The sequence below is a fragment of the Rhinolophus hipposideros genome (assembly GCF_964194185.1).
Source record: "Rhinolophus hipposideros genome assembly, chromosome: 13".
Lineage (NCBI taxonomy): Eukaryota > Metazoa > Chordata > Mammalia > Chiroptera > Rhinolophidae > Rhinolophus > Rhinolophus hipposideros.
This window is the reverse complement of record NC_138059.1, coordinates 45414958-45441433: the sequence shown is the minus strand read 5'-3', so window position 1 is coordinate 45441433 and position 26476 is coordinate 45414958. Positions and strand designations below refer to the sequence as shown.

The following is a 26476-nucleotide window of genomic DNA, read 5'->3' as shown; positions in this document are numbered from 1 at the left end:
ATTCACAGTCAAGTTTATTCTTTGGAAAATTGACATCCTCCATGTGTTTCCTGTTTATTTGAATTATACAAATTTTTTTAGTATTAAAAATGAGAAATTTTTATTGGAATGAATTTTATTAATGGAATTTCACCAGCGGTCACCATTCAGACATGGTGGGACTAGTTTGTGGGACAAATCAGCCTTTCTCACTTTTCTGTTTAGCTCCTGCTTTGCCTACCTTTTAAAAATGATTTTGTATTTTTCATAGTTACCAGCTTCTCATCTGACTATGGCCCACCTCACTTTAGTTATGTAGCCTTGCCTTCTTCCTCCAGTCTCTGCAGGATGTTGTGCATAAGGTGCCAACTTCAACTCTTTAAATTCTTTACAGGGATGCATGATCTACTGGTGCCAGCTCTGTGTGACTAGCGGACTGTTTGCTCCGCAGTTGGTTTATTCTTTTTTGTTTGGTTGTATTTTACATGCTCAGGATCTTACTGGAATTGCTTACTATTTCACAATCAGAGCAGACTCCCTTTTCCAGTTAGCCAGCTTTCTGTGTTATTTTATGGCTAACAAATCACAAATATTCTTCCTTTATCATCATAAGTAGAAAATAGAGTTCTTACAGAAAGCTTCAGTCATACTGACAGGTTTTCTGAGATCTCTGTGAATTCTAGGTCGTCACTGGGCTGAACCAGAGAGCATTCCATTACTTTACCGAGGCCGTGCGGACAGTTGAGGAGGAGGCTTGGCCTTCCACTGGCGGCCAGCAGCCTGCAACTGGAGTAATAAATGCTTATATGACGCTGGTGGATTTCTGTGACCAACAGCTCCGCAAGGAAGAAGAGACTTCATCAGGTGAATCACAAAAGAAAAAAATTAGTTTGCCACAGTATGTTAGCATAAAGTGTTAATGAATTTTACACACATTTTGGTTTCCTACTTGTGTGATTGTTTTAAATGACAAATTCTGAGAAACGTCTTTTTAAGAAGGGGATGACTTCTACAAGCAACATGACGTGCTATCTCTTCTATCCAGGAGTCAAGCTATTGTCAGTCTTTCCATTTGCTTAATTTATACTTTCATATTTTGCTTGTTGCTTTGGTATTATTGGTATTGATATTCAACTTACGTGTTGCGCCTCCTGCCTTGGAATAAATTCAATAACCAGCATTTGCCCCTTTTGTTACCAACCCAGGAAACAAACTGCTTCATGCAAAATGGATAATCTAATAGAAAAGTTTAGCTTTAAGATAGAAACCTTTACATATAGTCCAAGATTGTGTCTGGTGTTGATCTGAAAAAAACAATGATGTACTCAGGATACAAGCAAAAATATAATCATTTGTTAAATTTATAATTTATGTCTTAGTGTATATGTTGACCATTTTCTTTTTTCCTGTCCTTGTTAGTTATCGAGTCCTTAGAACTACAGACATACGCAGTCCTTGTGGTGGACAAAATGTTGAAATCTTTAAAATTACATTCCAATGAAGCCAGGCTGAAGTTTCCCAGACTACTGCAGATTATAGAGCAGTATCCAGAGGAGACCCTGAGCCTAATGACTAAAGAGGTTAGTATTTTTATTCTAGTGAAAGGGAACTTTACAGAACTTAAAGACATATTCCTATTTATATCCACATTAATGTGTGTAATGCATATATTATAGCTTTTCCTAACCAGCAATGAATTTTGCTGTATTCCAAGAACATATGTAATTTAAAACATGTATAAAGGAGTTTTCATATTTACCCATTTTCCTCAATAAGTGTTGATAATGCTATGTCTGAATAGGGACTCCAAGAAATAGAAGAGGAGATATATTTGGGAATTTTGTGTAGCAGTTTGCTATCCATAAAGACTAAACTGTATTCTGTAGCATCTGTTAGTACCTATCTATGCTCAGTGTATTATTTAACCCAGGGAGAAAGGGGTATGTTTCAGCTGGTATCCTCTCCCCAGTGACTGTAATGCCTGCCAACAGCACCATGTCCACAGGGAACCTGAGGTCTCCAAATTCACAGTGAGCAGCTAATGTGTGGGGGCACTCAGGAGCAGCCCGCAGTCTCCCACATGTTCTGCCCACCCCTTGTATGTCCCTGCTGTCCTCACCCCACACAGGACTGCCTCCCCCTGCTGCCTTCCTGTCACTTAGGCCACTTCTATAAAAGTGGCCTTCCTGTCATAAATGCCATCTGAAAGGCTCCTTAATGACTTTTATAGATGTTTAACTGGAAAATAGGGCCAAGCTTTGACTTGGTAATGTAATATTTCAAAAAGGGTGATGTAGTACTCTGTTAGCTTTATATAATACGTTTTTAAACAATGCTGATCTCCGTGCTGTGGAGATTCAGTGCCTGTCAGGCCTTTACCACGCTCTGACCCTCTTGTGGATTTGGAATGGTGGGGATTTTTTCAGTAGCTCTTAGAAAATTAAAGTAAATTCAGAAATGCAGTAATATATGTTTTTCTTCATTTTTGTTTTTTCTGAATATTTTATATATATATAAAAAGATAGCATTTTAAATTTGTGAAAAAATAAGAATATTCAGTCAATGTTATTGTGACACTGAGGGAGACACTTGAGATGGGGCAGCTAACCTTTATTGAGGCCCCTGGTTAGCTATGTGGACTGATGGATTTTATCCTCACATACCCTGTTCTTTCCTCATTTTACAGATGAAGTTAGGAAGCTTTCTCAAGTTCACTCCTTATACCAATATTCCAAGTAAATCAGATTTTATCTTAAAATTAACACTTTAAAAAGCATTAGAGGAGAATAAGAACAAATGTTGAAGTTGTTCTTGGAGTAAAGAGACAAAAACCAGAAGCCATAAAGGAAAATAATTTGACACTTCTGTTCAGAAAAAATATATACTATATACAAAGTTAAAAAAAAAAAAAAACTAAGAGAAAAATATTTTCAATACATATTAGAGACAGAGTTGATACCTCTGCTCTACAAAATAAATAGACCAGTAGAAATGGTCAAAGGAATTCATACGTGATTAACATATGTAAGGCAAATAAACAGACTGTTGAGCCTCATTAATAATGAAACATGAAAATTTAAAATTAGATATTTTTCACTCCTCAGATTGACAATGAATTTTTAAAAAATTGATGGTGTTCAGTGTTGGAAAGGATTTTGGAAAGTAGTTAGTCTGATTCACTTTTAGAAGTGAAAATTTGAGAAATCTTTTTGGAAGGAAACCTAGCAATGTTTTTTATAGTTGTTAATGTTGAAATAGTAATTTTACTTCTAAGAATTTACCCTATGTGTATATAGCACAAGTACAAAGAGATAAACATAGGGATGTCCACTGTAGCGTTATCTATAATAGCAAAAATTGGAAAATACCCTAAAATTTCATTATAAAGCAGTAGTTAAATAAAATGGAATACTAAAAAGCTGTTAAAAGGAATGAGGTAAATCTAAGAAAAACCAGCAATAGTATGTTTATTCTGATTCCATTCTTATAAAGAAAGGATATGTGTGCACATGCATAGAAAACATCTGGAAGAGTTGAATGGTTCTCAGTGGAATAGGAACTGAGAAAGCTGAAGGAGAAAAGAGTTTATTTTATACTTCTGTCTGTTTTCATACTTCTAATTTTATATATATATATATATATATATACACACACACACACACACACACACACACACACATTTATATTGGACACATTACTTTTATAATAAAACAATGTTAAATGTTTTGTTCGTTATTAAGTTACAGCTCTCTGTGTTTTAGATTTTTTCCATTCCTTGCTGGCAATTCATTGGCTGGATCAGCCACCTGGTGGCCTTACTGGACAAAGATGAAGCTGTCGCCATCCAGCACACTGTGGAAGAGATTGCTGATAACTATCCACAGGCGATTGTCTACCCATTCATAATAAGCAGTGAAAGCTATTCCTTCAAAGATACTTCTGCTGGTCAGAAGAATAAGGAGTTTGTGGCAAGGTGATATTAGAAATTAGGTTGATAAAATACTACAGGTTATAAAAAATGTGTATGGTAAAAGCAAACTCATGGAAGTTTATATTTGTCTTCAAATTAATTAGAGCTGTCACTGTAGAATAAAAAATTGTAGACATCTGTTTGCTGAATGTGTCTAACCTGGGTATGTTATTATAGAATTTTGTTTTTAAATAACATTTCATCTGAGAATATTCATGAAACCTACTACCCTTATGCTAATAGTAATTTGTTGGTTGAAACAAACTAGATGAGACGCTTTTCAAAATGAGTTCCTGATATTTTTCTTTAATTGAAAATATATGGGAAGCCCCTCTCTTAATTAGAATTCAGTAGACTGCCTGAAGTGTCATCCTTTTCACTTCTTCAATTGATTTATAAACAGATAGTTGACACACCTAGCGATGGTCTATTACTTTTGCAAGAATACTTTGTAAACGCACGGTATTTTAGTTGACATTCTCTGACAAGAGCTTTTTTTGTCATGAGCTGATTTGCCTTATTATTTAGTGTTTTGTTTCTGAGAAGATAACAGAGTAAGGCATAGCTTTTGTCACGGTTTATCAATGGGTTGGCTGTGCACACACCATCTGCCAATGCTGGTGCCCTGCCTACCCCCTGGTCTCTCAACAGAGTCAACTGCAACGTAATTGATTTTTTTTTTTTTTAAAGAAAGATAAAGGTTTGAAAGTGTATCAAGAAAGTGGCCCTTTTCTTTCATAATGTAACTTCAGGAACTGTATGTATCAAATTATGTACATCAAAATGTTGACATTATTTGCAAGGTTTATTTTTTATCTTTATAGAATATATAGTAGTCCCTCTTTATCAATGAGGGATATGTTCCAAGACCATCAGTGGATGCCTGAAACTGCACATAGTACCCAACCCTATACATACTACAGGTAACCCCTGTATAACACAGTTATTAGGTTCCTAAAACTTGCCGTGTTATGTGAATCTGTGTTATATGAAACAAAGAATTAGTACAAAAAAGGGGATTAAGTTCCAAAAATTTTAAAAACATACTATTATGTTTTTATAATAAAGAGAAATTATTAAAGCAATTTCACCAAAAGTATAACATTAATATTTATTAAACAATATTTTCTTCATCATCACTACCAAGCACCATTAACTGAGGGCGTTTTCTTTTTAACAAGATATCTTCATCCTCTGAATTTAATACTCCACGAACAAAATGGATTTAAAATTCTAATTTTGGGGCCTGCCCTGTGTCTCAGGCATTTGGAGCTCTGTGCTCCTAATGCCTAAGGCTGCCGGTTTGATCCCCACATGGGCCAGTGCCAGATGGCTCAGTTGGTTGGAGCGAGGGCTCTCAACCACGAGGTTACCGGTTCGACTCCCAAAAGGGATGGTGGGCTGTGCCCCCTGCTGCTAACAATGGCAACTGGACCTGGAACTGAGCTGCTTCCCCCACAACTAAGATTGAAAGGACAACAACTTGACTTGGAAAAAGTCCTGGAAGTACACACTGTTCCCCCAATAAGGTCCTGTTCCCCTTCCCAAAATAAAGAAATAAAAAAAATTAAAGAAAATAAAATTCTAATAATTTAAAATTCTGCACTCAAATCTGATACGACATCCACACTCAAATGAAAAATTTCAAATGAGATATCTTTTGCTCTTAAAAGCTTTTATTACGTTCCGTGTTATTAGAGGATTACCCTAATTTCAAATGAGATATTTTTTGCTCTTAGAAGCTCTTATTATGGTCCATGTTGTTCGGGAATTTCTCTTAATTCTCAAACCATGTTAGAGTGAAACCGTGTTGTAGGATGCTGTGTTGTACGAGGGTTTTCCCCAATTCTTGAACCGTGTTAGAGTAAAACCATGTTATAGAGGTGCTGTGTTATATGGGGGTTACCTGTATTTTTTTCCCCTGTACAGAAATATCTGTAATAAAGTTTAATTTATAAATTAGGCACAGTAAGCGGTTGACAACAATAACAAAATAATAGTTACAGCATTATATTGTAATAAAGATTATGTGAATATGGTCTCAAAATATTTTATTGTACTATACTCACCCTTCTTCTAGTGATAATGTGAGATGATACTCATATAATGCTTAAGTGATGAGATGAAGTGGGGAGGATATGCTGGAGACAAATGATTCATGTCCCGGGCAGGATGGCACGAGATTTCATCACACTATTAGAATGGCATACAATTTAAAACTTACAAATTGTTTATTTCTGGAATTTTCCATTTAATATTTTCAGACTGCAGTTAACCATGGGTAACTTATACCACGGAAACTGCAGATAAGAGGGAATACTACTGTACATACTTTGTCCTTCATCTAATATTGGATAGAATTTTTAAATTGCTCCTTCCTAGACTATGTAATTGGTTACATATAGTTTTATATATAACTATAAATAAAATAATTACAAATTATAGGCCTTGATCTGTGGAAGACATTTGATGACCTAAACTTGGTAATTTTTTATAGGATTAAAATTAAGTTGGATCAAGGAGGAGTGATTCAAGATTTTATCAATGCCCTAGAACAACTCTCAAATCCTGAAATGCTCTTTAAGGTAATATACCTTCTAGCAAATAAAACATAGAACTTGGATAAAACCTTCTTACAGTCTAGCTTGATTTCTTCTTTTTTTTTTTTTTTTTTTTTTGGCATAGGACTGGACTGATGACATCAAGATTGAATTAGCAAAAAAACCTGTAAATAAAAACAACATTGAGAAGATGTATGAAAGAATGTATGCAGCCTTGGGAGACCCAAAGGCTCCAGGCCTTGGGGCTTTTAGAAGGAAGTTTATTCAGGTATGGGTGAATATCAACCTGCCATTATGATAACAGAATCATAGTTAAGATCTGTACTTATATTTGCTGGTTTGTTAACAAATCTGGTTTTAAATGTCGGATTTGTAAACTTCCTTTAGATCTGATGGTTTCTATGAGATATTAATGGCATATTTTTAGGTCAAGTAGTGGTAAGTGGGGCAATAGGTAAAACCTTGGGGGTTTATTACATTCCTTCATGCTCAGATTCTTAGATATGAAGGTTACATATAATTTAATGTTTTTCTCAGTGATTTGAATATTGGATCAAGAAAATATGTGTTTTTTATATAAGTTAACTATTTATGCTATGAGCCCTTCTCTGTTCAAGACACACTCCTGGTTGCTACAGGAAATACAGAGAGAAGACAGACCCAGTTCCTGAATTCAAAGGGATTTCTGACAAATACTATATAGAGAACTGTGGCATAAGGAAAAATGTAATAAATGTGAGATCTATTTTTAAAGTTGCTCTAGAGTGGGAAGAAAGAGAATACACCTCAGTTTGGAAGGAATCAGGAAAAGCCTCTTGGAACAAGTGGAGATCTAAATGAGCCTGGAAATGTCCAGGCTTTACACCGCCATTCCTTATCCCTGTTGCTCCCTCTGTATAAGTTTATCTTTTCTCCCTTGTCCATCTGGAGAACTCAACCTTAGAGATGTGGCTTATGCGTCATTTCTCCTTTAGATCCTTCTCTGAACCTCCTCCTTAACTGTGGCCAAGAAGAATTAGGAGCTCCTTCCTCTCTGTTGCCTAAGCACTGATGCGCCTCTCTTAGCATCCATCACACTGATTGTTTTTTTCCAGTTTTGATCAAACGACCTGTGTTCATTAAACATCAGGAAGTTAAAGAGCATAAAGAAGTCCTGATACTAATATTGCTAGAGTTCTCAAGTTGCACAGTCTCTAGTGCAAAAGAGGATATTTGTCCCTTCTGTTTTTTTTGTGTTTTTTTTAAATAATTGTTTTATTAGGATATAATTCACATACCCTACATGTCAAATGTACACTGCTATACTTTTTATTATATTCACAGAGTTGTGCAAACATCAACACATCAATTTTTGAACATTTTCATCACTCCTAAAAAGAAAGCCCACACCTGTTAGCAGTTACTCCTCATTCCCCTCTCCTGCCATCCCCAAGCAACCGCTAAACTACTTCTGTCTCTATAGATTTGCCTGTTCTGGACATTTCCTTTAAATGGAATCGTACAATATGTGACCTGGCTTTTTTCACTCAGCATAATGTTTTCAGAGTTCATCTATGTTGTAAAATGTCAGTACTTCATCCTGTTTATTTCTGAATATTATTCCACTGTGTGGATATGCCACATTTTGTTTATCTTTTCATCAACTGGTGGACATTTCGGGTGTTTCTACTTCTTAGCTCTTATAATTAGTGCTGCTGTGAATATCAGTGTACAAGTGCTTGTGGGGAAATCAGGAGTGGAAAACCATGTTTATAACTTTCCCTTTCATTTATGCCTCTCAAATCAGACTTGTGAACAGGGAGTTTGTCTTACTCATCTTTTCTTTCCACCTTGCATACTGCCTAGTGTGAAACAGGCATCTTTAATTAGATGAATGAATGGTATTAGATGAAGTACAGGTAGACTTTATTGGGTCATGCGTACTTAAGGTAGTTTTAAAGGTATGAATGAATGTAGGAATGTATAGGACTATCATTACCTAAATGTGACCAACAATGTATCCTAAAAGAGATGATAAAACCATAAGCCTCTGTATTTCATTTTATGACATGTATTTTATGACATGTATAACATATCAAATCTGTTTCATAGTACTATACACATTAAGTATGCAAGAGTCTCAGAACAGGAAATACACATGCTGTAAATGTACTAGTATTAATAAAATTTATAAAATTATAGAATACTATATTTGGAAAGGTGTTCATGGTTTTTTTTCCCTAAACCAGTGGTTTAAGAAACTTCTAGGCACACTTTTTCTGTAAAGGCCCAGATTTTCAGCTTTGCAGGTCTTATATTTTAATATAAGACCCGGCATTATATTACATTACATTATATTATATTATTGTAAGACTCAGTCTTGTAATAAAATAAGAACGTGTCTCATATTAATTTTTGCTCCAAAACACACATTAGAGCTGATGGTCCGGCTAGGTCTTATTTTCGGGGAAACAGGGTAGTTTGCTACCTGTCTGTCTTCTCAACCAATGTGAGAATGTCTGCAGCAATCCTTTTCATTGTCTCATGTTGAGCAATTATGCATAGCCCCTAGAAAAGTCTGCATGTTGTCCCTTTGAATTCATGGCCACTTCCTTTTCCTGCATGCTGATACCATAAGGCTCTGGGGTGAAAATCTATTAGTATAGACCACTATTCTTCCCAGCTGTTGCTGAGCACAGCTGCATCCAACCCTAATCAAGGGACAGTGTCAGAGAGGTGGAAACCTACCTCCATTATTCCTCCCAGGCATGATACTTATCTTGAGGTTACTTTTTAGTGCCTTGGAAAATCAATCCAGGACTTTATGCTTTGTACCAAATCAACACACAATTCGCATTAATTAAAATAATCTACCAAAACAGAATTGCCCCAAATTTCACTTTCAAGAATCTTTAAGGGCATTATGCCATTCAGATATATTGTTTGTGCTGTTTATGTTTGGGAAATAGCCAATCTGTCCACATATTCTAAAAATTTCAGATTGTTTTTGTACTTTCAATTCATTTATAGACTAAAGAAGAAATTTGTTTTATATATGTCAGTTTTCCTGTAGTAGATTGACTTAACGTAGAACATATATTTCATTTATACCAGATTTATGTTGTGGAGTTAGTTCTAAATTTGGTAAACATTTCTAATTAAAGATGATTGGATAATTCTTGATAACTATTTAAGTCACTGTTAATACTCTTGAGTTTTATTTTTTGTTTATTATTTTTATATCGGTATTATAATTTAAATATTTGAGTAGAGACTAATACGAAGAAATATTTGCTATGTTCCAAGATAAAGTACTTCTAATAATTGCTTTTAGAAATATAAATTTGTGTAATTTTATAATGTTTGTACTGGATTATGATCCAAATAATGGCTTACTAAGGAAAGTAGCATTCTAATATTTTTCTCGTCAGCTGTGATAAATAATTATGGACTCTTCTTTTTAACTGAATTACTCCATTTGTGTGTGTGCTTGGTTCCTGATTACCCCTGCTATCATAATGATGTAGCTCAGTAACTAGACAATGGGCGCAGGAAGGGTAAATGACTTTTCCAGGTTTTTAAAGCACTTATTATAATTTATGGCTAGAAGTCACTACCAACTATATGCTTTCTATCTTTTCAAAGAAACACAAACAAACAAAAGACAGGCTTCGGGTGTTTTAGAGTACTGAAACATTCAAGGAAAGCAAAACTATAAATTGTGAAAGCACAGGAAAAACTTACATAATTGGATACTTATTTATTATAAACATTCGTAAGCCTAGAAACTTTTCCAAAGTTCAAATTTCCCGTAAACACTAATATTAAGGTAAGTGTAAATTATTATTACATTATTATAAGGTAAATTATTATTAATTTCAGGCTTTTGGAAAAGAATTCGATAAACACTTTGGGAGAAGAGGTTCTAAGCTACCTGGAATGAAGCTCTGTGACTTCAACAACATTGCCAACTCACTACTTTTAAAAATGTGCAAAGACTCAAAGCCACCTGGGAATCTGAAAGAATGCTCACCTTGGATGAGTGACTTCAGAATAGAATTCTTGAGAAATGAGCTGGAGATTCCTGGTAAGTGAACCTTTAGGAGTGACAAAACTAAGGAGAATACTGCAAGAACTTTTGATTTCTAAAATAATTTCAGGATCTTGACAGTTACTGTTATTTTTTTTTTAAAAGATTTAAAATTTCACTATATTTTTTATCATTACTGTGAATTAGTATACTTTACCCAATGTCTAATTAGATTATAGTTTTCTTAATTATTCCTGATTCCATATTCCTGATTATGACAACAAGTATTCAGATTTCTAATAATAAAGGTAACTTGTAATTTCCTCTAAACATACTCATGCTTTGCTCCTGAATAACTTTTCCTCGGAAATATAATGTAGGTATAGATGCAAATCATTTCCTGGGATGTACATGTTGGTCACATTTACAGTGACAAGGTAAATGACTTACCTTCATGAAAAAGAATTGTGACATAAAGAATGGAGACACACAGCAAGTTGTCAGACGTGAACACAGCATGAATTTTCAAAGGCATTCATTCTGTATTCCATGTTCATCGCCCTGTAATTTGCCAGACAGAAAAAATGTTTCATTGTCATTACTCATATTCTCATTCCAGTGTATATAAAGAAACATATTTGGAAAAACACTTTTCTTATTATTAACAGCTGTGCATTGCATACACAGGTCATTTCGATAAAAACATTGAAAATGTCGGGAGCATTTTCTCAGTCTGTCGAGACTTTGCTTCCCGGCAATTGTCATGAATTTGGCTCAAATAAACTCTTACTAAAAAAAAAAAAAAATTGAAAATGTAAGCCTCCCAATATGTAGTTTGATTCTCTGAAATAATACAGTGTTCTAGCTCAATGCATTATTTTTCCTGTTTGGAATTTGTCTGCTCCATTAGAATAAAAAGATAACTTCCGTTAGTCAAATTGAGAAATAATAGCACTTTTTTAAAAGTCCATTTTCTTTAAATGAAAACTTTTAGGGAAAAACATTTTATCATGTTAGGTTAGCTTTTCTTAATTAGGTCAGCACATATGTTTTAAAATACAGGGTTCTGTAACAAACTATTATCTAAGTAAGGCTTCTTTGTTTTGTCTTAGGTCAGTATGATGGCAAAGGAAAGCCAGTGCCAGAATACCATGCACGAATCGCTGGATTTGATGAGCGGGTAGGTGCTGGTGTTTGTGACCCTGGTCACCATAGTTAGGATTCTTAGTATGTGGCATTTACTTCTTATGAGAATATTTGTCTTTAAAGGCAGTTAACTTCCCCTGTTGTTCTCAAATATACGAGGTGTGAGAATTATGTTTGCAAACTTTCCACCATGCACTCATCGGCAGCACTGTATAAACAGCTCGGTAAGGTTTCATGACCTTGGTATTTCAGTCTCTCACAGCTGTGTTCATGTTGATTGTGGCGGTGCCTTCCTGAGTGGCATTCATTATTGATGTTGCGTGGTTTTCTGTGCCGTCGCAAGAACGTCTGAGATTGAATAGAGCAACAAACAAACATCATATTTCTTGCTAAACTTGACAAGAGTGGAAGTGAAATCAGGGACATGTTAGTCCAAGTTTATGGGGATAATGCCATGAAGAAAACAGCAGTGTACAAAATGGATTAATGTTTTTCTGAGGGGAAAGAATGTGTCACTGATGAAGAGAGGTCAGGGTGGCCAGTAACAAGCAGAACTGATGAAAACATTGCAAAAATTCATCGCATTGTGTGTCAAAATTATGGGCTGACTGAGAAGCATAGTAGACCAAGTAAACATCAACAGAGAAACAGTTAGGAAAATCATAACTGAAACTCTTGGCAAGAGAAAGGTGTGTGCAAAAATGGTCCTGAAGAAGCTCAGCGATGAACAAAAGCAAAGGAGAGTCGAAGTTTGCCAAGACTTTTTGGAGAGGCAAGACAATGTTGTGGGCCATGTTATCACTGGTGATGAAGCATGGGTGTACCAGTACGACCCTGAAACAGTGTCAAAGTGCACAATGGAGGTGTGCACAGCGGAGGTGTGCACAGCCAATTCTCCATGACCAAAATCAAGAGTCAAAACGATGTTGCTAACCATTTTTGATACCAGAGGGATTATTCATTATGAATTTGTACAAACTGGACAAACCAAGTTTACTATTTGCAAGTGCTGAAAAGGCTGCGTGAAAAAGTTAGATGAAAACGACCTGAACTTTTCACCAACAATTAATTCATGGCTCTTGCATCACGACAGTGTACCATCTCGCACTACACTGTCTGTGAGGGAGTTTTTAGCCAGTAAACAAATAACTGTATTGGAACACCCTCCCTGCTCACCTGATCCGGCCGCCAAGGACTTCTTTCTTTACCTGAAGATAAAGGAAATATTGAAAGGAAGACATTTTGTTGACATTCAGAACATCAATGGTAATACAGCGACAGCCCTGATGGCCATTCCAGAAAAAAGTTCCAAAATTGCTTTGAAGGGTGGACTAGGCACTGGCATTGGTGCATAGCTTCCCAAGGGGAGTACTTTGAAGGTGACTGCAGTGATATTCAGCAATGAAGTATGTAGCACTTTTTTTAGAATGTGTTCGCGAACTTAATTGTCAGACCTCATGTAGTTTTATGATCCTGTTATTGAATTTCTTAGTATGTTTCCAATATTTTAACATCAATTATATTTAAGGATATAATAAACTTGAAGAGTAGACTATATGTGTGTGTATCTATTATAAAATATATGTAAAATTAAGTAGAAAGTTAATGTTGTATGTTGCTTGTTGCTAAGGATATCTACATTTATAAGGAATTATTTGTAACCAGGAGTATGAAATTCTGTGGGCACACATTACAGGTATGAACAGGTTACAGAAATATTTCACTGACTAGGTTCTCTATTTTTTTGTCACCTGACTGTCTTCAAAGAGCGGTCTCTTTGAGGAATGTGTGCCAACCAGCCTTACTTTTTTGATGATGATATGATGGGCTATTCTCTTAATTTCTCAGGCTGCACCTAAAAAAAATTTTTTTTTAATTGTTAAAGATAAAAATAATGGCTTCTATCCGAAAACCAAAGCGTATCATCATCCGAGGCCATGATGAGAGAGAATATCCTTTCCTTGTGAAGGGGGGTGAAGATTTGCGGCAGGACCAACGCATTGAGCAGCTCTTTGAGGTCATGAATGTCCTTCTTTCCCGAGATGCCGCCTGTAGTCAGAGAAACATGCAGTTAAAGACATACCACGTAATACCCATGACCTCCAGGTATGACCACATGGGCATTGTCATTTTAGGGTAAATTTATATGAATGGAAATTTTACACTAGGCCAAATCCTTTGTTTCGTTTTGTCAAGATGAGGTTGGCGGTTACTTGACAATTTAGTGGTTTAGGTTTCACAATAACACAGACTAAACAGAACTGATAAACACTACTAAACTTAACGGTTTTTATCTTAAAGAAAGCAGTTTAGGTTTGTATTCATATACCTTTTATTCTCCTTTTCAGATTAGGATTAATTGAATGGATTGAAAATACTCTTACCTTAAAGGAACTTCTTTTGAGTAACATGTCACAAGAGGAGAAAGCAGCTTACCTAAGGTAATATGGAGTCTAAATATTTTCTCTAGTTCTGCCCAAGTCCATTCCAGCCAGCCTGTTGCTGCCTAGTTTTAACATTCTCTGAGGAGAGTTGTTGGAAATTCAATTTCCTCCACCTCATGTTTCCGGTGACATCTTAGAGCCCCTTTTAATTGGTGCTCTCAGCCAAATCCTGGCCTAGTCTTTAATGTGCTTCTGGTTAGGTGAATAAACTAATTCACCTAAACAGCAGGTTCTAAACAGCAGTTGCATATATTTTACCACAATGTTTAAAAAAGTATTAACTTTGGGGAAAAAAAAAAAAACCTTGAAGAAAATAGAACATACAAGTAACTAATAAGATAATAAGATAAATAGCTAACATTTCATTAAACATTTTCTGTGTGCTAGACACTAGTCTCAGTTCTTGATATGTATGAAGTCATTGTATTTCTTACAAAAATCTACAAGGTAAGATCACCTCTGTACAGATGAGGAAGCTGAGGCCCAGAAAGGTTAAGTAACTTGTCTTAAGTCACCCAGCATCTAAGTGGTATAACTAGGATTATTAGTGATTAATTTAAGTCATGATATAGGTGCTTTTTATTTTTCTTTATCCTTTTATATTTTCAAACTTTTCTCCAATGAACATGTATTTTTTAATCAGAAGGGTTTTTTGTTTCTGTAAAGAAAAAAGCACAAGATTGAAAGACATTTTAAAGGAGGAGTTGACATGTTTTGATGACAAGCTATAGAAGGAGTCGACAAGTTTTAATGACAAGCTATAGAATAAAGGAAGGGGAAATATTAACAAATAGCTTTAAGGCCTATTTCTCTTCATTGTACTCATTCTTTCCTGAAAGTATTTACGTGATATTTTCATCAGTCAGGAATGATTTCTGTAAAATTAATCATATTCTTTTCAAACTCTTATTTGTGGAGTTTGCTCAATAGGACAATGTTTACCAACTTTTAATTCCAGTCATTTGACTCCTTTGCCTAGAATTGTTTCTGCCTTCTCTGGAAGACAGGGAAACTGATCTACAGTACTTCCCGGAGTCAGAAAATTCAGAGCTTGGTCTGGTGCTAACTCACAGTGGTCCTAACTCACAAGGGGAATCGTGGACAAGTGACTTGTCTTTCCCTTGTTCTCATGCCTCTATTTGCAACATGGGATAGTAATGTAAAATGCATAAGATAAACAGTATCAATAGAGTTTAAGGTGCTTTTCAAATACAGAATTTCATAAATTACTTCCACACTACCTTTTTAAAACAAAGCACTTCTAACCTCCATTACTAATAAACATTGCTATTTTTTTCTTAATTTACATGTAGTTCTCCAAACTAAAGATTTTCATCCCAGTTGAAAGTAGAGAGTTTAGGTGAAAATCAAGTGGCCTATTTGTGAAATTAACATAGTAGCACCTCAGAAAAGATTCACCTTAAGTGATTGAACTGCTAAGTAATATGTTGTGAAATTGTTCTATCTTTAGATTTTAAGAAAAATTTGTTAAAGCTTTTTATATAAACTCAAAAGTGGCTAAACAAGTATCACATTGTTTCTAACTGCCCAGTTACTGCCTTTTGCCTATGAATCATTATTAAGAACAGCTTTTTAAATTCAGTTCAAATCCATTGTCATCTAAGAAAATATTCTTAACATAGATTTTGTATGTATCTGCATACTGGAAACAGTTAAAAAGAGTATGGCAATGTTTTAAGTAATGACAAGAGCAGACTTAATCTGTCTTCTATATAATTTGTGGTCTTTTTGTTTGTAATAGTACTATGGCTTAACATTTCTTGCCTACTTTAAAGAAGTTGCATGTAGTATTGTCATCCTGTTATGGTTCTTTTCTAGGATCAAATTTTTAGAACCATATGCCTAAGTCATAAACACTTATGCTCAGGTCATCTTGTTCCTCTCTGTATGAAATGGGAAAATTATTGTATCTGATTGTTTTGTACCTGGATTTTTACATAGGAAATAGCTTTGGTTTCTTTAGTAGTAATTAAGAATTAATAATGATATATTGATACTCTAGATCCAGAGTAACATGGGTTCAGCGTTAATACTAAATACAATTAAAAGTCATATTTATTTTTCCCTGCCTCTTCACTATTTTTCTTGATGGTCTTTGTTTCTGAAATCATCATGCTAAATATCTTCCTAATGCTTATTCCCTTTTTCCTATTGGTTAGTAATCCCAAAGCACCACTGTTTGAATATAGAGACTGGCTGACAAAGATGTCTGGAAAGTATGGTGTTGGTGCTTACATGCTAATGTATAAGTAAGTTTGTTTTGATTTTTTCTTTTTACTGATTAGTTCATGCTTCTCAAAGTTGCATATATACTTTTGTTTCTTAGAAAGTTTTGCCTCAGAGAGATCATCAAAATCTAGTTATTTGTTATTTGAGTTTCAGTATAAACAAAGAATTTTAAATTTCCAATCATGAGAAGTTTATTGTAATCAGATGTTTCCTGTAATTAAATCATAGGGGAGCTAGTCGTACTGAAACAGTCACATCTTTCAGAAAAAGAGAAAGTAAAGTGCCTGCTGGTCTTTTAAAGTAAGTATACTTCTGACTTTATCAGCCAGCTGGTTGCATAGCACAGACCACAGAGTTTGTGTCTCCCTCTCCCAGGCGGGCCTTTCTGAAGATGAGCATGGGCCCTGAGGCCTTTCTGGTGCTCCGCACCCACTTTGCTAGCTCTCATGCTCTGATGTGCATTAGCCACTGGATTCTGGGTATCGGAGACAGACATCTGAACAACTTCATGATAAGCATGGAGACAGGCGGAATGATCGGAATTGACTTTGGACATGCATTTGGATCAGCTACTCAGGTATGCTCTTCTTGCTCTCATTGTTCTTGGCTAGTTTGGAATTGTCATAGGACTTTGTAACACCCTCTGGAAATGAATAGTTTTAAAGAAGAAATGACATGTCAGTTAGGTCAGTTTTGTCATGGTCATTAAATTTGATATTCTCGCAGAAAGGGATATTCTCAACTTCAACTTCATTTTTTTCAGTCAGCTTATGGAGGGTGTGATTGGTTATTTAATCAAAGCTAAGTATAAAATGTGTTCCTATAAGGAGAACTATATGGAAGTTTTTATGAAACCCCATAAGCAAAATGTCTTGTATATATAATACAAATGTTTTCTCTGACATTAAACTCTTGAGTGTTTTAAATTGCACTTCTAAATCTCTGCAGGCTGTGTGGTCCTATGCACATAGGTTTTTGCATTGCAAGGATGATTGTGTAATTACTCTTATACATAGTAAATTTATATCTGTATAGCTGATTTCAAGAAAAGAGGAGTTCATATTCTCACGAATTATAACTGTGGGAGGATATTTTGTTTGTGCCTGTTACTTTGAGATTTTTACTTCACATATTCTATTTCTTGCATGAATTTTTTTCTGTTTAGTTTCTGCCAGTCCCTGAGTTGATGCCTTTTCGTCTAACTCGCCAATTTATCAATCTGATGTTACCAATGAAAGAAACAGGTGTTATTTACAGTGTCATGGTGCATGCACTGAGAGCCTTCCGCTCATACCCTGACCTGCTTACTACCACCATGGACGTATTTGTAAAGGAACCTTCCTTCGACTGGAAAGTAGGGTTGTTTATATGTACTTTTTTACTTTTATTACAGTGTACCAGGAATTGATCTGGCATCTACTTTTATATGATGGAAATGCATCAAATTGTGTTTCCTAAAATATTTACTTTATTTTTACAGCATTTCTTGAAATTAACATTTGGGGTCATTTGGCCTAAAAGCCAGATAAGGAATATACTTTTATTTGGAGAAAACTTGTTTCAATTGAATGTGTTTCTAACTAGGAGAGGAAATATGGACCTATTGGTGATGGTGGATTCCATCTCTCGTGGAGACAACTTTTATTTTTAAATCTGTTCTGCATGAGGTTTTTCGTGATCATAAAGACAGTGTTTTCTTAAATCTCAAAGAGTTTTTCATAATACAGCCCAAAAGAACGAAGCCTAGCAGTAGTGTCCTTTACATAGGGAGTGATATTTGAAGCCTAACTGCAGTCCCTCAAGATCATGGTCATTGTTGTGTGTATTACCATTAGAATTTGTATAAAAAGCTACTGAGTTCTCCCCAGTTATAGAGATAGTTGTTTAAGATCATTACTTGTTTAATCTGTTTGAATGTGATCATATATACTGTTACAGTAAGCAGAAATAATCATGTTCTTTTCCTTTAGAATTTTGAACAGAAAATGCTGAAAAAAGGGGGATCATGGATTCAAGAAATAAATGTAACCGAAAAAAATTGGTATCCCCGGCAGAAAATATATTATGCTAAAAGAAAGTTAGCAGGTGCCAATCCAGCAGTTATTACTTGGTAAGATTATTATTTGTGGAAAAACAATCAGAACACTAGATGGTACCATTTACTGAAGAATTACTAAATGCTGTATAAAGTACTGAGAACTTTACATTTAGCCTATGATGTTAGAACTATTATTCTCATTTTACAAATGAATGCTTAACATCAGTAGTCATCAGAGAAATGCAAATGAAGTACCACTTCACACCCATTAATAAAAAAATATAACAAGTGTTGGTGAGGATGTGTAGTAATTGGAGCCCTTATACATTCCTGGTAGGAATGTAAAATCATGCAGTTGCTATGAAAAAACAATGGCAGTTTCTCAAAAAGTTAAACATAGAATTATCATTTGACCTAGCAGTTGGCCTTCAGTATACATCTAAGAGAAATGAAAACAATGTCTGCACAAAACCTTGTAGACAAACATTAATAGCAGCATTATTCATGTTCTGTTTCTCTATAAATTGAATCTCTTGACTTCAAGGTTATGAGCAGCAGAAAATATTCTATAAGTGATGAGACGGAATGTTTGATAACTAGGAATGCAGGCAAAGAAGGAAAAATAATGCATGATTTGTGTTTTTGTTCTTGTTTAATTTTTTTTTCCAGTGATGAGTTATTTCTGGGCCATGAGAAGGTACTTGCCTTTGAAGATTATATGGCTGTAGCACGAGGAAACAAAGATGACAACATTCGTGCCCAAGAACCAGAGAGTGGACTTTCAGAAGAGGCTCAAGTGAAGTGCTTGATTGACCAGGCAACAGACCCTAACATCCTTGGCAGGACTTGGGAAGGATGGGAGCCCTGGATGTGAGATCCGTGGAAGTCAGAAGATAAAAAACGTGAAAGTGTTCAAAGAATCTCTTAAATTTTCAATGAGTTGATTTTCCTGAAGCATTAAAGAGAGTCTATTTAGTGATACAATCTTCTAGCAGAAGTTTAATCAACATCATGACGAATACATGTATATCAATATGAATGAATGATTAGGTTATAATCAAAGATTAGGTTAGGGTTATAATAGAATTTTAATAGAAAAATATATATCCAGGCTTATACAGCTATAAAGATTAGGTAAACCAGCTATCTTAATAAATGTTATAAATGAGTGCTCGCTTCGGCAGCACATATACTAAAATAAATGTTATAAATGTGAACATTCCACTCAGTGTCCTCGTTGGTAATCATGGCACATTGGAAATAACACCCAGACTTCATCACTAAGACTTTGTGAGAATAAAGCAAAGAGCTTAACTGATATGTTGTTACGTTATATTAGTACAGAATAATAACAGGTAAAACTATGATTATGGCTTATTATATTTAGAAATGATTGCATTTGATATTTTAGGATATTTTTGTAGATTTTTTTCCTTTCATTTTATTCTCTTCTAGTATTAACGTTTTATGATAGAACTGTTCTCCAGAAGAAAAACTATTTAGGAGAGATTTTTCAAAAACTTGGTCTTAGAACTCACTTTTGCCACTTTGATCCACAACAAGAAGATAGATAGAGTCAGGGTAACTTCACAAATTCCAGGTATAATATAGGGATAACACTAAGCGTTTCAATTCTAGAAAAACCAAATAAATCCCTATTTGAAATGAATCCCTCATTTGAAGAAAAAAGATGCATTCTAAAACAGCAAGATCAAATTACGAAGTGTAAATATGCCCTTCCTTTAATTTTCCACACACCTGGAACGTTTTTCAGGTTGGCTTTGAACTTTTTATTATTGTTTTCTTCAAACACTTATATTTGGAAACTTTTGTGTGATTTTGAGAAATAATAATCTTAAGAATATGGAACATTAAAGGTTTTTTTTTCACAAAATGGTGTGAAAGCTCTTACGCAGTTTCAAAAGCAAAATGTTCATCTTATATTTTGTTATATTACTTGGCAAATTTATTCTGATAATTACAGGTTGAATGCATTATGACATTAAAAATAAACCTTGATGTTCTCAACAAATGGTATCTATTCAACCAAAGAAATTTCATCTTTAAGGAAAAATAAGTGATCATGTATATGAAAACCAATATACACAAGTTTTGTGGGGTTTTTTCTATAGCATAAAAACAACCAAACAAACTTTGGAGTTGAGTTCATTGTAATATGTCATTTTCTGTAACAACTGATTAACCATAATTTTCACTTGAATCCTGATAATGTGGGATATATTCATTAATTAGAGTCCCATGTCATGGGAAACCCTGTTTTTTAACAACTACTTTTCTTGTCAGTAAAAGTTCATTATTATCATATGACTGTGTATGAGTCTGATTTCAAAGCTGTTGGCTTGAAAATTCCATCAGAACCTATGAGAGTGCAATAAAAAGAAAGTTACAGTATACAGCATTCATAAGATATTTGCACAATTAATCAGGATGGTAAATGTCCTTATCACACACTTAGGGACTGCATGTCTGAATCATACCTGTAGTCCAAACTTCAACCCTGTGATTCTTGCTGAAAAAAAGATATTGTATTGGCTCATAGAGGACAGAAGGATGGTTACCAGAGGGGAAGGGTTGAGGTGAGGATGAAGAGGGTAAGGGGGATCAAATATACGGTGACAGACTAGAGTTTGGGTAGTAAGCACACAATGCAGTATACAGATGACGTATAATAGAATTGCACATTTGAAACTTATTTTATTAACCAATGTCACCCCAAATTTAATATTTTAAAAAAATATTTGGTTTGAAAACCAAAAAATAAAAGAAGACATCTCTACTGATTATAAGTAAATATGAATAATATTAATATTTTATTAGGTATTTTATTAAATTATTAAGCATTTTTTAAAGGTAGGAGCCACATACTTTATCAGAAATGTAAGAGTTCAAAGGCAAGCAGAGAGTTTTTTCCCAGAGGTGGACAGATTGATTGATTTTCTTTACCTCACACCACATCTTACAGAAATAGAGCAATGTGGCTCAAGTACATTATTAGTGCTATATCCCAAGGAGGCGAGACAGGCCTGAAAAAGAGAGCGAAGTTTTATTAAAACATAACAAGTAAATTTAAAATGCACTGTGTAATATTGGACTTACTTATATGTATGCTTATATTAGGTACAGCTATTAAGTTTTGCAAATATATTGAATGGTAATATTTACACTGTAAACATATTTTGACATATTCAGGTTGCATATGAAACAAACATTTCATTTTCAACCCCAAAATAATCCAGGAAGGTTCATATTTAAACTCAATGAAGAAGACTTGAATAAATCCATGCTTACGAATATTAATTTGAATAGTTTATCAAACTAAAAGTAACTCTGTCATGATTTCCTTTAGGACAGGGCAATGTCATAATCACTGTGTCTGACTATCTAATAGTGCCTGCACTATTACACACAATCAACACGATAAAATCATGTCTACTATTTGCAGATCACTGGGCAAGGTGCAAAGATGCACTGTATGAGAGCCCAACTGCCAAAGAGTTTACAACTGAGGAAGGTAATACTTGTAAACAACAGTCCACAATGTTCAGTGAGAAGGTCACTGGTACTAGGAGAGAGTGCCTGTAACCAGGCCCTCAGGATCAGGATCAGGAGTTATTCTCTAGATTAACTCTTTAAAACAACACTTTATGAGTGACATCAGAATCAGCAGAATGAGGTGCTCCCTTTTTCTTTCCTTTTCAAAGAGTGGGACATCTACAACTCAACAAAGATTGCTTTGCTTATCATAATAGGGTGCCTGAGATATCCACACATCTGTGCATCTGAAGGTGGCTGGATTGGAATGCATAGAGGAGGCGAAATTGGGGAAATGGCAAGGGATGGTGACTATAAACCCAGTTCCTTGGTGGCTGTGGCAGATGAGCCTGAAGCCCTAGTGAATGCCGTAGCAGTGTTGAAGATGGGGCTGAGACTTCAGCCCCCACGCCATGGACCCAGTGAAGGCAAAGGACAGCAGTGGCATTGGCTCCTGTACCTGGGTTCCTCCCTCTGTTGCTGCAGTGCCACACCACAAGAGAGCTTGGTAACTACAGTAGAGGTCTTCCATGTGACTCCAGCCTCCTGGCCACAGCAGTGCCAACAGCCACAGAGAACCAGGCAACAGCAGTGGTAGGGCTCAGGACACCAGCTTCCCCCCACACACCCCATCCTCCTGCCACAAGAGTTTCCTAAGTCTCACACCCATCCCTGTAACCCTGACAGAAATGCAGAATGCAACGATACCTGCAATGCCAGCAATATGCATCAGCAAGGTGCCAGCAACCCCAGAGGCAAAAACAGCAAGGAAAAGGGCACCTGCAACACCTCTGGCAGAGATAGTGGAAAGTGGTGGATGACTCTCAAACGTAACTAGAGTTAACTCCAGTAAGAGAAACTAAAAATTTCTGCCAGAAACCAAACTCAAAGTCACAAGATTTTCATCTAAATGATAGAGAATTCTAAATCCCTATCATGAAGAAACCCAGTGAGATACAAGGAAACTCATAAAGGCAGTTTAATCTCAGGAACAAAATTAATGAACAGGAGTGCTATACCAAAGAGGTTAAAACAAAACAAAACAAAAAATCTGGAGCTGAAGAACTCAATGAATGAGATGAAGAGTGCATTAAAAAGCACTGGAAATAGAGCAGACTATATGGAAGAGAGAATTACCAAACTTAAAGATAGAAATCCAGAAATGGTTCAAGTAGAAGAGGAGAGAGAACTAAGATTCAAAGGAAAAAAGAAAACCCTCTACTAAAACCATCCAGCTCATTAGATAGGACATTATAAAGATAATATGTATCCCAGAAGGAGAAGAGAAGAAGGGAAAAGAGCCGACTTAAAGAACTAATAAACGAGAACTTCCCAAATCAGGGGAAGAAACTGGACATAGAAGTACAAGATGCTAACAATGCAAAAAGACCTTCTCCAAGACAAACTATTTTAAAAGTGTCAAAAATCAATAATAAAGAATTCTAGAAGGCGCTGGAGTGGGGGTGAGGGTTAGCAACCTATAAAGGAACTGCCCCATCAGGCTATCATCAGATTTCTCATCAGAAACTCTATAAGCCAGAAGAGAATGAAATGACATATTCAAAATATTAAAAGAAATTTTCCAGCCAAGAATAATCTATCCAGAGAAGTTGTCCTTTAGATATGAAGAAAAAATAAAGACTTTTCTAGACAAAAGCTGAAGGAGATCACCACCAGAAGACCTACCTTGCATGTAATGCTGAAATGAACTCTTCTACCAGAAATGAAAAGGCAAAAGTATAAAAACTCTTAGTAAGGTGATAGAATCAGACAGCTGCAACTCTATTACAAAATAGACTGTTAAACAATTATAGCATAAAGGTTAAAGGGGAAAAAATCATTAAAAATAACTATAGCTACTTCAATTTGTTAACAAACACAGTAAAAGGGATAATTAATGAGAATGAAAACATAAAAGGGAAGGAGGAAAAATACCCACAGCTTGTAGGCAAGTGAAGATAAAATGCTTTCAGAAGAAAAGACTTTTATCTGTGAGACATTTTACATAAACTTCATGGTAACCACAACCACAAAACAAAAATCTACATCAGAGACAAGAAACAAAAAAGGAGGAAAAAGGAAAACATCAGAAAACTACCAAACTAAAACAGCACAGGAAACACAAGGGAAAAGAAACAGTGGTGATATAGAGCAAATAAAACAAAAGACAAAATGGCAGTAGTCAATTCACATATATCAATAACCTAAATGTAAGTGGACTGAACTCACCAATCAAAAAGCACACAATAGCTGAATGGATTAAAAAACAAAGCCCAAATATATGCTGTCTTCAGGAGACCCATTTCAGCTCCAAAGACAAACGTAGGTTCATAGTGAAGGGGTGGAAGATGATACTCCAAGCACATGATATCCAAAAGAAAGTGGGTGTATCCGTACTTGTAGCAGACAAAATAGACATAAAACCAGAGACAAAGATGGACATACAATGATAAAAGGGATAATCAATCAAGAAGACCATATGTGACCATATGGTCACAAATTAAGTGCCTGAACTCATCCTAGAAAAAGTGCTACATACTTCATTGCCTATCGAATAACATCATGGTCACCTTCAAAGTACTCCCTTTGGGAAGCTATGCACCGATGCCAGTGCCTAGTCCACCCTTCAAAGCAATTTTGGAACTCTTTTTCTGTAATGACCATCAGAGCTGTCATCGTATTACCATTGATATCCTGAATGTCAACAAAATGTCTTCCTTTCAATATTTCCTTTATCTTTGGGTAAAGAAAGAAGTCATTGGGGGCCAGATCAAGTGAGTAGGAAGGGTGTTCCAATACAGTTATTTGTTTACTGTCTAAAAACTCCCTCACAGACAATGCTGTATGAGCTGGTGCATTGTCTGGATGCAAAGGCCATGAATTGGCGAAAGGTTCAGGTCGCTTTCATCTTTTTTATGCAGACTTTTCAGGACTTGCAAATAGTAAACTTGGTTAACTGTGCAATTGGTACAAATTCATAGTGAATAATTTCTCTGATGTCAAAAAACATTAGCAACATCGTTTTGACTCTTGATTTGGACTGATGGAACTTTTTTGGTCATGGAGAATCAGCTGACTTCCATTGTGCATTTTGAGGCTTTGTTTCAGGATTGTATTGGTACACCCATGCTTCATCACCAGTGATAACATGGCCCAAAGCATCGTCTTGTCTCTCCCAAAGGTCTTGGCAAACTTCAACTCTCCTTTGCTTTTGTTCATCGCTGAGCTCCTTCAGGACCATTTTTGCACACACCTTTCTCATGCCAAGAGTTTCAGTTAAGATTTTCCTACCTGTTTCTCTATCAATGTTTCCTTGGTCTGCTATGCTTGTCACAGTCAGCCCATGATTTTGATGCGCAATTTGACGAATTTTTGCAATGTTTTTGTTAGTTCTGCTTGTGACTGGCCACCCTAACCTCTCTTCATCAGTGATGCATTCTATCCCCTCAGAAAAACATTTAATCCGTGTGTATACTGCCATTTTTCTTCATGGCATTATCCCCATGAACTTGTACTAACATGTCCCTGATTTCACTTCCACTCTTTCCAAGTTTAACAAGAAATTTAATGTTTGTTCATTGCTCTAATTCAAGCTCAGCCATTCTTGCGACAGCACACAAAAACATGCAACAACAATAATGAATGCCACTCATCAAGACACTGCCACACATCAACATGAACACAGCTGTGAGACACTGATATACCAAGGTTATATCAAGCTTACCAAGCTGTTTGTACAGTTCAGCCAGTGTAAGTGCACGGTGGAAAGTTCGTGAACAATTGTCATACCTCATACACTGGGGTTGCCAAAAAAAAGTATACAAGTGGGCACTTTTTTCAACATTGCTCAAGCAGTAGTTCGCCATAATCAGAAGTGTCTGGTCGTTCATGGTAACCACTTGGAGCACCTCTTGTAATTGCAGAAGTCAAACATGACTTTTATCATCTTTTGTTATTGGTATATATTGAGTATTACAATTTTAGTATAGTTTTCTTTTAAATGTGTGTACATTTTTTGGTACCATTATATATATACTATATATATATATAATGTGTATAAAATATGTATAATATGTATATAAAATATGTATAATATATAAATATATGAAATATATATTTATATATATACAATATTTACCTAGAACTCATGGCCAAAAACATTATTACTGTGCTTAAACAGAATTTGTCTAACACATGCATTTTCTTCTTCCTGTGCTTAGGAACACTAGAAAGCATTTCAGCACTATGCTTGGGGGCCATTTTAAACAGTGAAATCACCAACAAAAGTGCTAACAGGCTGCAAAAAAAAGACACTTTTTCACAGTATAAGAGGTGAAACAATAAGGCAGAGCTTCGTCTTGTTCGACCTCTACTGGGAACATGTGCACATCAAATTTTTTGCTGCTCTGTGTGTGAATGAATGACCACAAAAGCACTGTTAGTATTAATATGTGGGTTATAAATAAATTTTAGTAAGTGAATTTTTGAATTTTTACAAAATCTTCAAATAATGAGGATCAACTATAG

General features: G+C 35.3%; 1 protein-coding gene across 3 annotated transcripts in view; it reads left to right on the top strand.

The window, feature by feature from the left end:
- PRKDC (protein kinase, DNA-activated, catalytic subunit) overlaps window positions 1-20720 on the top strand; it is a 296326-nt gene extending 275606 nt beyond the window's left edge. For 2 of the 3 annotated variants that reach the window (XM_081070672.1, XM_081070671.1), the window contains exons 72-86: window positions 663-843; window positions 1399-1559; window positions 3741-3952; window positions 6447-6534; window positions 6635-6778; window positions 10372-10576; window positions 11632-11699; window positions 13551-13771; window positions 14014-14106; window positions 16290-16379; window positions 16588-16659; window positions 16735-16936; window positions 17525-17713; window positions 18330-18469; window positions 19067-20720. In XM_081070672.1, coding sequence (XP_080926798.1) covers window positions 663-843; window positions 1399-1559; window positions 3741-3952; window positions 6447-6534; window positions 6635-6778; window positions 10372-10576; window positions 11632-11699; window positions 13551-13771; window positions 14014-14106; window positions 16290-16379; window positions 16588-16659; window positions 16735-16936; window positions 17525-17713; window positions 18330-18469; window positions 19067-19271 — 2271 coding nt within the window. In that variant the 3' untranslated portion in view covers window positions 19272-20720. Of the gene's footprint in view, window positions 1-662; window positions 844-1398; window positions 1560-3740; window positions 3953-6446; window positions 6535-6634; window positions 6779-10371; window positions 10577-11631; window positions 11700-13550; window positions 13772-14013; window positions 14107-16289; window positions 16380-16587; window positions 16660-16734; window positions 16937-17524; window positions 17714-17839; window positions 17972-18329; window positions 18470-19066 lie in introns of all 3 variants that reach the window. The other variant, XM_081070673.1, reaches the window with a different exon arrangement.
- Window positions 20721-26476: the final 5756 nt, after the last annotated feature.